The sequence below is a fragment of the Podarcis vaucheri genome (assembly GCF_965113315.1).
Source record: "Podarcis vaucheri genome assembly, chromosome: 10".
Taxonomy (NCBI): Eukaryota; Metazoa; Chordata; class Lepidosauria; order Squamata; family Lacertidae; genus Podarcis; species Podarcis vaucheri.
The window spans coordinates 7,674,859-7,687,779 of NC_138748.1; the positions used below are offsets into that span (position 1 = coordinate 7,674,859).

At 42.9% G+C, this 12,921-nt stretch overlaps 1 protein-coding gene across 1 annotated transcript in view; it reads left to right on the forward strand.

Annotated features, from left to right (window-relative positions):
- Positions 1 to 12,921, forward strand: part of FAM185A (family with sequence similarity 185 member A) — a 40,629-nt gene that overhangs the window by 25,299 nt on the left and 2,409 nt on the right. The window contains exons 7-8 of the mRNA XM_082239828.1: positions 7,172 to 7,270; positions 8,490 to 8,624. Of these exons, the coding sequence (XP_082095954.1) occupies positions 7,172 to 7,270; positions 8,490 to 8,624 (234 nt within the window). The remainder of the gene's footprint in view (positions 1 to 7,171; positions 7,271 to 8,489; positions 8,625 to 12,921) is intronic.

Consider the following 12,921-nt stretch of genomic DNA (forward strand, 5'->3'; position numbering starts at 1 on the left):
TCAGCCAGTTACAAATCCACTGAGTGGTAGCATAGTCAAGACCGCATTTTACCAGCTTCTTTACAAGAATATCATGGGGCACCTTGTCAAATGCCTTGCTGAAATCAAGGTAGGCTACATCCACTGCGTTCCCTTCATCTACCAGGCTTGTAATTCTGTCAAAAAACGAGATCAGGTTAGTCTGACATGACTTATTTTTCAGAAATCCATGCTGACTATTGGTGATCACAGCATTCCTTTCTAGGTGCTCACAGACTGTTTGCTTAATGATCTGCTCCAGAATCTTCCCTGCTATTGATGTCAGACTGACTGGGCGGTAATTATTTGGGTCCTCTCTTTTCCCCTTTTTGAAAATAGGGACAACATTTGCCCTCCTCCAGTCTGCCGGGACTTTGCCTGTTCTCCAGGAATTCTCAAAGATGACTGCCAGTGGTTCTGAGATCACATCTGCCAGTTCTTTTAATACTCTTGGATGCAGTTCATCTGGCCCTGGAGACTTGAATACATCTAAACTAGCCAAATATTCTTGTACTATCTCCTTAGTTATTCTGGGCTGTGTTTCCTTTGCTGAATCATTTGCTCCAAATTCTTCAGGTCGGGCATTGTTTTCTTTATCGGAGAAGACTGAGGCAAAGAAGGCATTGAGTAGTTCAGCCCTTTCTGTGTCCCCTGTTTGCATTTCACCATCTTCTCCTCTGAGTGACCCCACAGTTTCTTTGTTCTTCCTTTTGCTACGAACATACCCATAAAAGCCTTTTTTGTTGCTTTTAACCTCTCTAGCAAGCCTGAGTTCATTCTGTGCTTTAGCTTTTCTGACTTTGTGTCTACATGTGCTGGCTATTTGTTTGAATTCCTCTTTGGTGGTTTCCCCCCTTTTCCATTTTTTGTACACATCCTTTTTTAATCTTAATTCAGTTAAAAGTTCTTTAGATAGCCACCCTGGCTTCTTTAGGCACCTTCCATGTTTCCGTCTCATTGGTATTGCCTGACGTTGTGCTTTTAGTATCTCCCTCTTAACAAACTCCCAGCCATCATGAACTCCCTTTCCTTTTAGTATTGTTGTCCATGGGATCTCACCCAGCACTTCCCTAAGTTTTATGAAGTCGGCTTTCTTAAAGTCAAGAAATTGAGTCCTAGTAAGCTTGGCTGCTCCTTTCCGCTGTATAGTAAACTTCAGAAGAGCATGATCACTCGCGCCTAATGATCCTTCCACTTCTACCCCACTAACCAGGTCATCAACATTGGTTAGGACCAGATCTAAAATGGCTGTTCCTCTTGTTGCTTCTCCCACTTTCTGGACAATGAAGTTGTCTGCAAGGCCAGTGAGGAATCTGTTTGACCTTATGCTCTTGGCTGAGTTTGACGTCCAACAAATATCCGGGTAATTGAAGTCCCCCATTACTACTATCTCCCTTCCTTTTGCATGCTTGGCCATCTGTTCCAGGAAGGCATCATCTATGTCCTCCGTTTGGCTTGGGGATCTATAGTAAACTCCCACAATGAGGTCTCTGTTATTCTTCTCTCCCTTAATTTTGACCCAAATGCTCTCACTTTGGCTTTGAGGAGCTAAATCTTGGATCTCTTCACAGGTATACACATCCCTGACATATAACGCCACTCCTCCTCCTTTTTTGTCTGGTCTGTTTCTCTGAAATAGATTGTATCCCCCCATTATTACATTCCAATCGTGGGACTTATCCCACCAGGTTTCAGTGATGCCTATTATGTCATATTTAGTTTGCTGTACCAAGAGCTCAAGCTCATCTTGTTTATTTCCCATGCTTTGCGCATTAGTGTACAGACATTGAAGTCCATTAATCATTCCCCCGTGTCTCTTATTTAAGGATTTTTTCCTCCCACCACTAGGTCCGTGTGCTGTTTTCTCCATTTGGTCTATGACATTTGGATGATCATCTTCATTAATTGATAGGCTCCTACCTTCAGGAGCACTGTCTCCCTCCCCCACATTAGTCATGGAAAGGAATGGAACCAGGAAGATGATTAAGTTCTTTTGATTCCAATGGGAATTAACTAACCTTTTGGCTAGATTGTGCCCAGTGTCCTCTATTTGCACCTATAGTTTCAAGGTTGACATGCAAACATAGTATATATCCCCTCCAACATGGAGCAGGTGCTGAAGCTGAGGCCGCATTTTCAGAGCTCTTTTTTTTTTTTTTTTTTTTTTACAAAAGGCACTTAAATCCTACCCGGCTCTTCAACAGGAAAGAAGAGGGCCATTCCTCTTTGGGGGTCAAAATAATGTTAGATCTTTGTTTTTGAAAAATTAACAGCTCCATGTGTGCAGCCCTAACTGTTGGATTGGGGAGAGGAACAACGCATTCACTCCCCATGTAGCAGAGCAATCCTGAGGCTTTGCAGAGGTGTGGAGTTGTAAGTGCATCCCTAGCCTAGAAGCAGAAGGGGGGAAGAGAGAAGATTGGGCCTGATCCCTGTGCCTTCTTTAGGCTTCTGTAGCCGTTGGGCCTGGATCAGGGCTTCTGCTGGCTGACACCAGCAGTGAGAGCAGCTTGGAATCTAGCTGATCCCAGGCCAGCTCAGAGTGCCCTGTTTCGGGGCCTTTTGTTAGGCTCCACTGGTGGGGATATGGCTGTCAAGCTCCACACCTGCATGTTCAACAGGTGGGTGGGAAAGGCTTGCGCCAACAATGTGATACGAGCATCACTGTGGCAGCTGGTGAGAGGCTGCAGCCCACATGAGGCAGGTTTGGACTGCAGTGTGGCTGAAACTGTGGATGTAAAACTTCCACATGCATTGTCCCAGGACTGGGTTGATAGTATCTGATCTTTCGTATATATTGGATCCTCTGTGTCCACAATGAATCTCTGGGACAGGACAAGGAAAGGAAACGAAGAAAGCATATTTCCCGTCCCTCTTTCGTTCCGGATTCTTATAACACCTGTAAGAAGCTCCACATCCCAAATGCTGACTTTATAAATGTATTCTAATTTAAATTCCTGTCCTGGAAATGTAGTTGGACAGCTTTAGGAAACGCTCCCCACAGCATTCCAGATGGGAGACGCCCTATTAATCTAAAGACTGGGAACGCAGTCATTTTCTGACTTAATTCATCATTTATCATGGCCTGAGCGTATTTCAAAGTTTTGCACAGCAACAGCCACCTTCAGTAATCTGGCTACTCCATTTAAGCTCCTTCTATGTTTTCTACAGATACTGACTAAAAACCCCCAACCCCAAATCCTTCTGTTTTTTTCAACCGATGAACCAGAGTGGCTGCGTTCCAGTCTCTCTCACAGGCTGACGTATCAAAACTCCTTTTGGGCTGGGTGGGACAAGGCCACGTTTGAAGCTGTCTTCTCATCACTGGTTGTTTACCATTTTTCAAAGCCAAAAAGATGCTGTCACTTTTTCAAATGACCTGAGCTGGCAGCTCTGCTTTTCTTCTCAGGAAGAGATTGTGTTCCCTTATTTCATTCACATTCCTTGGCATATTATCCAACTGTGTTGTCATGTACCCCTGGAATGGAAAGCGCATGAAATTGTGTGAGCAACTTCCAGTGCATCAGTTAAGAACAGAGTGCCTTTCTGAATGGTGCAGCTTGCATTCAAGGCTGCAGTTCTACATGGAACCCTGACACTTTTATAGGATCTTTTGACACTGAGAGCTGAGCACCCTCCAAGAGTAAACTATGACCTCAAAGGTAATTCTAATATATCAAAAGGGAATTAGCATACATATTGAATATATGTGAAGAGATGTGAATTGACACAGACCTTCCTAAACTGTACACTAACAACAGGCTAAGTTTCATAGAATTGTGGAGTTGGAAGGGACCTCAAGGGACATCTAGTTCAAACTCTTTCAATGCAAGAATCTCACCTAAAGCATCCATGACAGATGACCATCCAACCTCTGCTTAGAAACCTCCAAGGAAGGAGAGTCCACTACTCCAAGGAAGTCTGTTCCATTCTTGAACAGCTCTTACTTTCAGAAAGTTCTTCCTGCTGTTTGGTCGGAATCTCTTGTAACTTAAGCCAAAAGAGCTTACAGTGAATAAGCAAGTTAAAACTAATTATCTGAGCTTGCGGTTCTAAAGCAAGCCTGAAAACACATGGAAGACCTAGGATGCAGTAAAACTGGGCAGGGCAATGAGAGAGTGACAAGTGTTGGCTGAAGGGGTGAAGGTGGTAAAACAAGGAGGCTTGGACCACTTGCTTTAGAGAGAAAAGGGCAAGATATCAGAGGTGGAAGGGAGTTTGCATGGTGTCAGGAGCTGGAGTCAACAATAAAACAATCAAGCACCCAATGGCAGTGAAGTTAACTGCCATTCAAAGAACAAAACAGCTCAGTCATAGTGATCCCAGCAACTCTGCCAACAAGGCAGTTGCAAGGACTGGAGGTCCCTGCCTTCCCACCGCTCTCCTTCCCCAGTACCCTGAGGCTTCATCATTTTGCCTCTTGTTGTTCCTCCCTCTTCATTTCTCTGCGTGTTCTGGGAGACCAGGGGGAGGGGAGCTGGTCGCAGCAGGAGGGAGAGACTCCCTGGATTCTTCAGCAGCCTACCGCATCTCTGCCTCCTGTAATGTCTTCATTAGCCATTTAGGGAAGAAGCAAGGAGTGACACGTTGGGTGATTGCATGTTGGCTTAATGCTTCCAGAAGGAGTCTGATGCTCTTTTGTTTACTTTTGACATGGCAAAGATTTACAGTGAAAAGAGGTGGCAATTAGTGGATTATGAAACTCTGTTTGCTTGAACATACCTTACCTGAGTAAGGTACCTTACCTGAGTACCTTACCTGCCTCTGCAGGTCAAAACAGAACTTCCCTTCTTAGGTGCAGGTTCCTGTAATTCTAGCAAAAGCTGGATTTTAGGGGTACTTCATGACAGTGGACATACAAGGCCAGGATCCTACTCTGAAATGGCTGATGCAGTGCATACAGTCCAAACATCCATTGCCGGCTTCTACAGTGGCAGCATTTTCTGAAGAAATGATTGCCGCAAAAGTTGGTCGGGAATAAAAAATGGAATGTTTGGTGCAGCGAGCTTTGAAGCCTAATTCCAGGAACAAATTTTTCTCAAAGATCAAGTGATAGACATGATGAGAGATTATCATGACAAAAGTGGTCACGGGGGGGGGGGCACAGTGGTGGTGGTGTTGATTCAATTTATATATCTCCCTTTATGCAGGCGGCACGCAAAGAAAGGCCTCAAATGGTGATCACAGGGTCTGGCTCAGTTCATATAGGGAAAGGCAGTCCTTGAGGTATGTAAAGCCATTTAAAGCTTTACAGCCAGCCCTTCGAATTGGGCCCAGGAACTGCTTAGCAGCCAGTGCAGTTGAGCCAGGATTGGTGCTACATGTTCAAACCATCTTGCCTCAGTGAGCAGCCTGGCCACTAAGTTTCTGAACCATATTCAGAAGCAGCCCCACATATAACATGTTGCAGTAATCTAGCCTAGAGGTTGCCAGAGCATAGACAACAGTAGCTGAAGCTGGTGGAAGGCATTCTGCACCACCAAAGCCACCTGAGGCTCAAGTGACAGCAATGGATCCAGGAGTAGCCCCCAAGCTGCATACCTGCTCCTTCAGAGGGAGTGTTACCCCATCAAGAGCAGGCCACCTCCCATCCATCTGTTCAAGCAAGCTCCCCACTAACAGCGCCTGTTTTATCTGGGTTGAGCTTCAGTTTGTTGGCTCTCATCCAGTCCATTACGGAGGCAAGACAATGGTCTGGCACAATTGCCAACCGCCATACCTGCAGATGTAAAGGAGAAATAGAGCTGTGTCCCATCAGCATATGGCTGATAACAGCGCACTCCAAAACTCTGGATGACCCCACTCAGTGGTTTCAAGTAGATGTTAAGCAGCATGGGGGATAACATTGAACCCTGAGGAACCCCAAGCATCACCCTGGAAATGACTATCCAAGTAGGATCAGAAGCCCACTCCCAACTTGGATAGCCGCTCCAGAAGGATATCATGGCCGATGGTATCTCAAACCACTGAGAGGTCAAGAAGGATTAGCAGGGACACATTGCCCATGTCTCTCTCCAGAGGCAACCAGGGCAGTTTCTGTGCCCAAAACTGGGCCTAAACTCCGCTTGGATCAGTTTCCTCCATGTGCACCTGGATGGGGTCCACATTGATGTGTGTGTAGCAAACACAGGCTATAATAGCACATTCTTGCTCTTTTTCCGAGAGGGGTGATCTGTCACATACATGGCCCAAGAGCTTTGTTAAAAGAAAAAGTATGAACAAGTTAAATGCATTTATCATTGCTACAGGACAAACCCTGGAAACCTGAGGAACAAACCTAAATCAAGCTTTTGGTTTCCACTAGTTAAAAAACTCTTTCAAATAGCTCTTTTTTTGTCTAGGTGCCTGGTTATCTCTGAGATTTAGCTTTCAAACCACGATGACTTTTTCTGTTCCTTGTTAATAAATCCTTTTGATAAAATAAGTACATGTTGGGGGAAAATACTGGCAATTCAGCCATAATCTGCAAAGATTTTTAGAGCATTTCCTGTTGTTTAGCTTCTGGGTTCAGCTTCAGATGTATTCTGAAACTCTCTTAATATCATAGTGTGGGGGTTTAGAATTTTTTTACAAAAAATAACAAGCAACTTTTGTTCTCTAGAGTTTGTGCAAATTAGCTTTTGAACAACTTTTAAATGCAAGCTTTTCTTTCAGTGTATGTATGTAGGGGGAAACATTCATCAAAAGCCTGGATAGCATGCAGAGACAGTTTAGAAAACAATGTTAGATTTGTTATCTTTGTACCCTTTGAAAACATGCTCCTTTTAGAATCATCCATACATCATTTTGCTTTTGGTGAACCCTTCTTCCTGTTTTCCTAGAGGAGGAAAAATGAAAATGTCTGGTGAAAAATATCTACGTGGTTATCATGAACATTTTGAGAAGAACTAAGCTATGTTACCATCTCTGAACAACTGCAGATGTTCTTTCTATGTAGATGTTCAGTGAGTCTCAAACTATCTATTAAAGTTTAAATATAGAGAGAACATTGTGTCCCTTCTTCTCTCTTCCCCCACAAAAACTCCACGGCACTGCTTTCGCCCTAGGAGCAAACATTTCAGAAACAGCCTTTTAATATGGGACTCACAAAATATACATACTATTTCACTGGAACCCACACGGCTCAAAATATTTTCATTCTTTTGTTCTTCAGATTCCTCCGAAGGATTCCTGAAAGCTTCTACACATCATGGGGAGATAGATGTTTACATTATCAATCAAAAGGGGGAAGTGGATCTGAAATCTCAGGAAGGTTAGTAAATAGTAATTTTGTATGTGAAGCTTTTACAGCTGAAGCACTTTTACTCAACAGCAAGTTATTCTGATTTCAATGGGATTTGGGTCCAAATGAAAGGTAGCATTATGTGTAAATGACCAATATGCAAAGTTCTCGAAATTTGCACTTCAACTCTGTGGAAAATATGATTTCTGCTCCCTCTCGTTCTTTCTTACATTTGTGCTGAGTGAGTCACTTAAATTACTATGGCAGAAATGAAGCTAACCTCCCTCTCAAACTGTAGAGCTCAATCAGGGCTTCCCGATAAAGTATGAAGAGAGTAACCCTTTCCAACAAGAAAAAGCAGAGGTGGCATGAGGATCATCATCCTAATAATTTCTTAGGTGTTCACTGCAACATCCAGACTTCACACACACAAACAGTATACAGTCAAGATTTGTTGTCCAATATGGGCTGCGAGTCCTGGAAGATCTGATCCCTGCTTTAGTAGCCACTTTCCACCTGGCCTAGGAGAGTGGAGCTCTGCCCGCTTGCTTGCCTGACTCCAGCTACAAAAGCTGAGGCAGCATCTTGGCTGTGAGTCCTGGGGGACCTGCTCCCTGGCTTTCAGGCCTTTTCCCACCTGGCCTGGGAGGGAGAAGCCATGACTGACTCCAGCTACGAAAGCTGAGGATGTTGAACAGACTCTTGGGCTGGGGGTTGCTTAGGGGGTCTTGTTGCTATTGTTGCTATTAATTATTTGCACCTTTAATTTTTAGATGTAATGATTTGGGTGGAAATGGTTCAGATTGTTCGTGTAGTTTTTGATGTGTTTTATTTCTTGTTTATGACTACTTTCGTTTTTTTGGTAATTACATAAAGATTTTCATGTTGTAAGCTTGAGCATGGTTTTAACTATGGAAAGGCTGCATGCCAATATGTTGACGAAAGCAGCCAGCACATTGCTGTGGAACAGGGGCATCCAGTTCCGCCCTCCAGATGTTGTGGACTCCAGCTCCCATCGTCCCTGACCATTGGCTATACTGGCTGGGGAAGATGGGCTCTGGAGTCCAAAAGATCTGGAGCTGCCATATTGCTTTCCTTTTGCTGGGTAAAAACAGCAAGCCCACATTTCTCATGGAACTCTGTTTAATTTTTTGTGTGTGTGGGGGGGGGGGTTCTCTGACCCAAAGTGGCTTATGCCTGTCAACTTGAACTGTCTTAACACAAATCCTTTTGTTCTTGTGTATAATAGGCTCCATTACTGTCAAGGTACCTGCAACTCTTCAAGCTTATCTGCAGTTATCTGGGAGCAAGGTTGAGGTGAGTCCAGAGATCCGGTTACAGGAGACTCAGAATGCCTTCAGGGAGGACCGCATAACAGTTACAGGTGAGTCTAGTCTTGTAGACGCTCTCCCCATAAAACTTTGCTTTTAGGTATGAATCGAATTACTGTTAATTAAGTGCATGCAGTCAGGTTTGCAACCCTTTCCATGGGTGCAAATTATGTTTGTACCAGATTTCTCCCCATCATTTTCAGCCTAAACTGTAGTTAACGCCAGTGCCTAGGCAGTGCTTAAGTGGGGATAGCTTAGGAGGAGGGCTGTGGTGAGGAGAAGCAATCTTGTTGTCCACTCTAGAGCTTTTAGTCATGGGATATCTGCACCGGGACTGTGATGGACAGTTCTAAGTACAGAGAGCATAAATTCATGCTTGAACTGCACAAAACATCATGAGATTCAGTGGGGAGGGAGAGCTACCCTACTTTGCTAAATGGAAAATTCTCACAGAGAGCTGCACATTGTCTCTATTTTAGTCTTCTGAACTAAGAGCTTGCTTCACAAATAAGCGGCTCCTTGGAGAATGGCTCAAATGATGTGTATCTTGGGGGTGATTGATTTTTTTCTGCCGGGAAGAAGGAAAGAATAGATAAGTTCTGGTTTAGACTTGCCAGATGTAATTACTGTGCTTCTCAATACCCTTTGCTGATGTAGCACTTTAGAAACAGAAGGAATGCTAGCATAAATCCAAAGTTTGCCTTGCTTGCTATAGGCAAAGAATACATGGGAGATATGGAAGGTTGATTTACTTTTATAAACCTGTTATTTTCAGTCAAACACAATCAAATAATATTATATGCACCTTCAGTACAGTTTTCAAGTCCTAGGGACAAACATCCCTTTGATACTCTGGTTTTTTCCCCTCCAAATTACTGGTATAGGTTATTTCCTTTTGTTAGCAGTCCAATAACTTGTTCCCTGGCAAACTGCAGGAAAGAGTGATTTGTTACCATTGAGTCAAGAACGCTCGTTTGGGTTTTGCTTCGTCATATCCATGCACCACATCAAGGGCCTTTATATATCCAAGGGCTGGCTCCAGTTTTGCTTGGACAGTCAAAGCATAACAGAGGAGGCTGCTCCAAACTGCACTTCCAAGCTACGCACTTGTGTTTTGTTCCTCTAATATAAACAGCCTTTGATGACACAAATATACACAGACACAGCCCAATACACAATGATCTGAGCTCAGACAAGGACATAGGAGAGTCAGAAAGGATACCTGATGAAGAATCAATGTTAGGGAAGTCCACCTGGCCAGTTTTCTTCTTACATCATTGCCTCTCTATCCTAGTCTATCAAAGACCTTCTTATTTAAGAAGCCACTTAGGTTGATGGAAGAGATTGAAACTAATTTTGTTGTTCTCGTCCAGGCTTTTCTCTGCTGCAAGTTAGAATAGATGTAATAAATGCCTACCCATGTTTGTAACTTTTCATCGAAATACAAATTTTATTGCTTGGTTGGTCCAGAAGCAAGCCATGCTCTTCTTAACAACGCAAGATAATCCCAGTATGTGGGAAGGAGAACTGAAGTAAAAATAAAACTTGCAGAACTTTTAGTGGCTCACCAGCTGGAGACTGAGTCAATGAACCGTACTCAGTGGAATACTACAAATTGTGAACTATGTGAAACAGTTGTCTTCTGTGAAACTACTGGAGGCCCCGAAACAAGATGAAACAATGGGGGTAGCAGCCAAGGATCGGCTGGATTCTAAACTAATTTAAATTTAATTTAATTCAATTTAATTAATTCTTCATCATCCTTCACTATATTTAGTGAGCAAGCCAGGAATATAAACCACAATTGATCTCTCTTTCTTTGAATGGACAACTGTTTAAGCTATCCAGCATTCACTGCATTCAGGTTAAACTGGAAGTGGTAGCTTTCAGTCTCCTGTGGCATGTGAAAGGGAATGGGGAAGTGTGGGAGCCCATGGCTTGCTGTGGGTTGTCTACACAGCACTGAACTATGACTTAGAGTTGCATATGAAATGGTCTATAGGGAGAGCATTTTAATATTTTAGGCAATGTTGAAATCATTCTCATTGTGTTATTAACTTGTTGGATCAGATGGTTGATCACTTAATACATTTGATATATTTATCTAATTGAATAAAAGAAAAAGCATGTTTATGTCAAGCGGCTTTTACATGACTCAGCTGTTTCCCACCAGCCTTTAACTTCTATATGTATTATGTTTTTCCAGCCAAGTAATTTTGCTTCCATATTAACACAAGCTCCTGTGGGATTTCCCTCACAATTTCATTTAAAGGGTCGTGGAGTGAGTTCTCCACCTCTGGTGTTTCTCATGAAGCCCATTATATTTGCACAAGTTGTGATGATTAAAATATCTCGACCCTTTGTGACACTGAGAAGGAATGTCCCTGTTAAGAGCAAGGGAGCAACTTTGCCTTCTCTTGGTTTTGGAAGGATGGCCCTGAAGTGAAGCTAAGTATTCTGTAGCCTTCATATCAACAAAGAAAAACTTTGTTTTGGAAAATGAATGTAGCAAACGTAAAAATAAACCAGCCGCAGGAGAAGACCCTTAGGACAGTTGAGCAAAGAGGCTTCCCAGACGCAACTGCAAGAAGCTAGCCAGGGCATGCGGCATTCTTTCCCCCAAAAGATCTGGGGCAAAGATGCTGTATATCTTAGACTCCATTTATTAATCTGGAGTCAGGTTGTGTAAATTACAAGCTTGGCAGCTACATTTGGAGTGGGCAGAACAAGCAAAGGAGCCATTTACAACATTTTTAATGCTCCCCTGTAAATCTCAGTGCTGTAGTAACTGCAAATTAAAAAAATAGATTCCCCCATCTATATTTAGCACTCTGCTCATATATTCCAAAGAAAACAGGAGGTGAGCCAAGGCATTTTCAAAGATGGAGAGTCTAGCCAGTCTATCAACAGAACCCAGCAAGCATGTAGCAGCCATATTGTTAAATAGTTTGTTTTGCAAAATGACTCACATTTTAATCGTGTTAGAAATGGACCTTTAAACTCCATTAGCTGTGTAAACATCCCATAGTATGATCTCCTGTACCTGTTTCAGGCATTTCACAGACCCATTGCAGTGGGAATGTTTTCCAACCCTGGGATTTTTTGGCCATCAGTATTGATCAAAGCATGGTGAGATTTCCACACACAACCCACCGCGGTGTGAATTCTAATGCATGCTAAAGGCCGGGTGGTTTATCAGGTGATAAGGCCTTTTAATAAGGTATTTTAATATATAACATTCATGATTTTTATTCCATACTAAGATGGTCATTTACTGTTTGAATACACTGGGCAGAAATAGAGAGAGAGAAAAGTGTGGAGTCTTGTTCCAGCTCACAGTGATAGGAGGGTACCATGTTGGTCAGATTACTGTAGTGTGCTTTAGGATTTTAAAAATTATTATTGAGAAAATGTAGCCATACCTTGGAGATGAGGGGGCTAGGTGAGGTGTGAGCATTATAGAGCTTAATGGCATCAAAGACCTAAAGGCACTTTTTGAAACAGGCAAATGTTTTTCCTAAGAAAAAGAGAATAAATTCAAAGAAAGCAGAAAATGTTTTATAGACTTCTTTGAATAAACTTTTAAGACTGTGAGAACATTTATTTCTCCAAATGACAAAGCAAAATAACAGTGTATTGAGTGTATTGAGGAAGAGGTCTTCCTTCAGTAACAGCCGAGTGACTAGGAGTAAAGCAACAACATCAGAATAGAAATAATCTGGCCACAGTGGTCTGTATGGATGCACTTTGCCACTCCTGATAGCACACATTTAAGAAGTAAGCAAACTTTCACACATTAACCACTTGATAAGCTGGTGATTTATATTCACCCATTATATGGCTGGTGCCAGTCTTAGTGCCGTATCTAGCACAAAATTTGACACTACGGGACACAGAGATACAAAATATGGCAACTGTGTGCTTATAGCATAGATGACTGACAGTAATTCCAAAGACTGAGTAAGGGGTCCAGATGTTGGTTTTGGTATCACCAGGATTCTAGTGCTCTTGAAGGGCAACAGCACTTGAGATGTGTATGTAATAGTAGCTCAACTTCTTCTTCAGAGGTCTCACATGCGCTAGATCTCTTTACATATACTTGGGGTAGGACTAGCCAGTGTGGGTGCCTTCCAGATGTTATTGGACTCCTGATCCCATCAGCACCAGCTAGCACGGCAAATGGAGATGCATCATGGGAGTTGTAGTTCAGCTCATCTGGAGGCTACCACTACTCCTGACCTGGAGCATGATCCTGCACCACCACAGAGGGATTGTCATTGGAGCTCAGTAGAGTCCCTGTGCACTTTCCTGTCTTCTTCTTGCTCTCCTCCGCATCCAAGTGCAAATTAA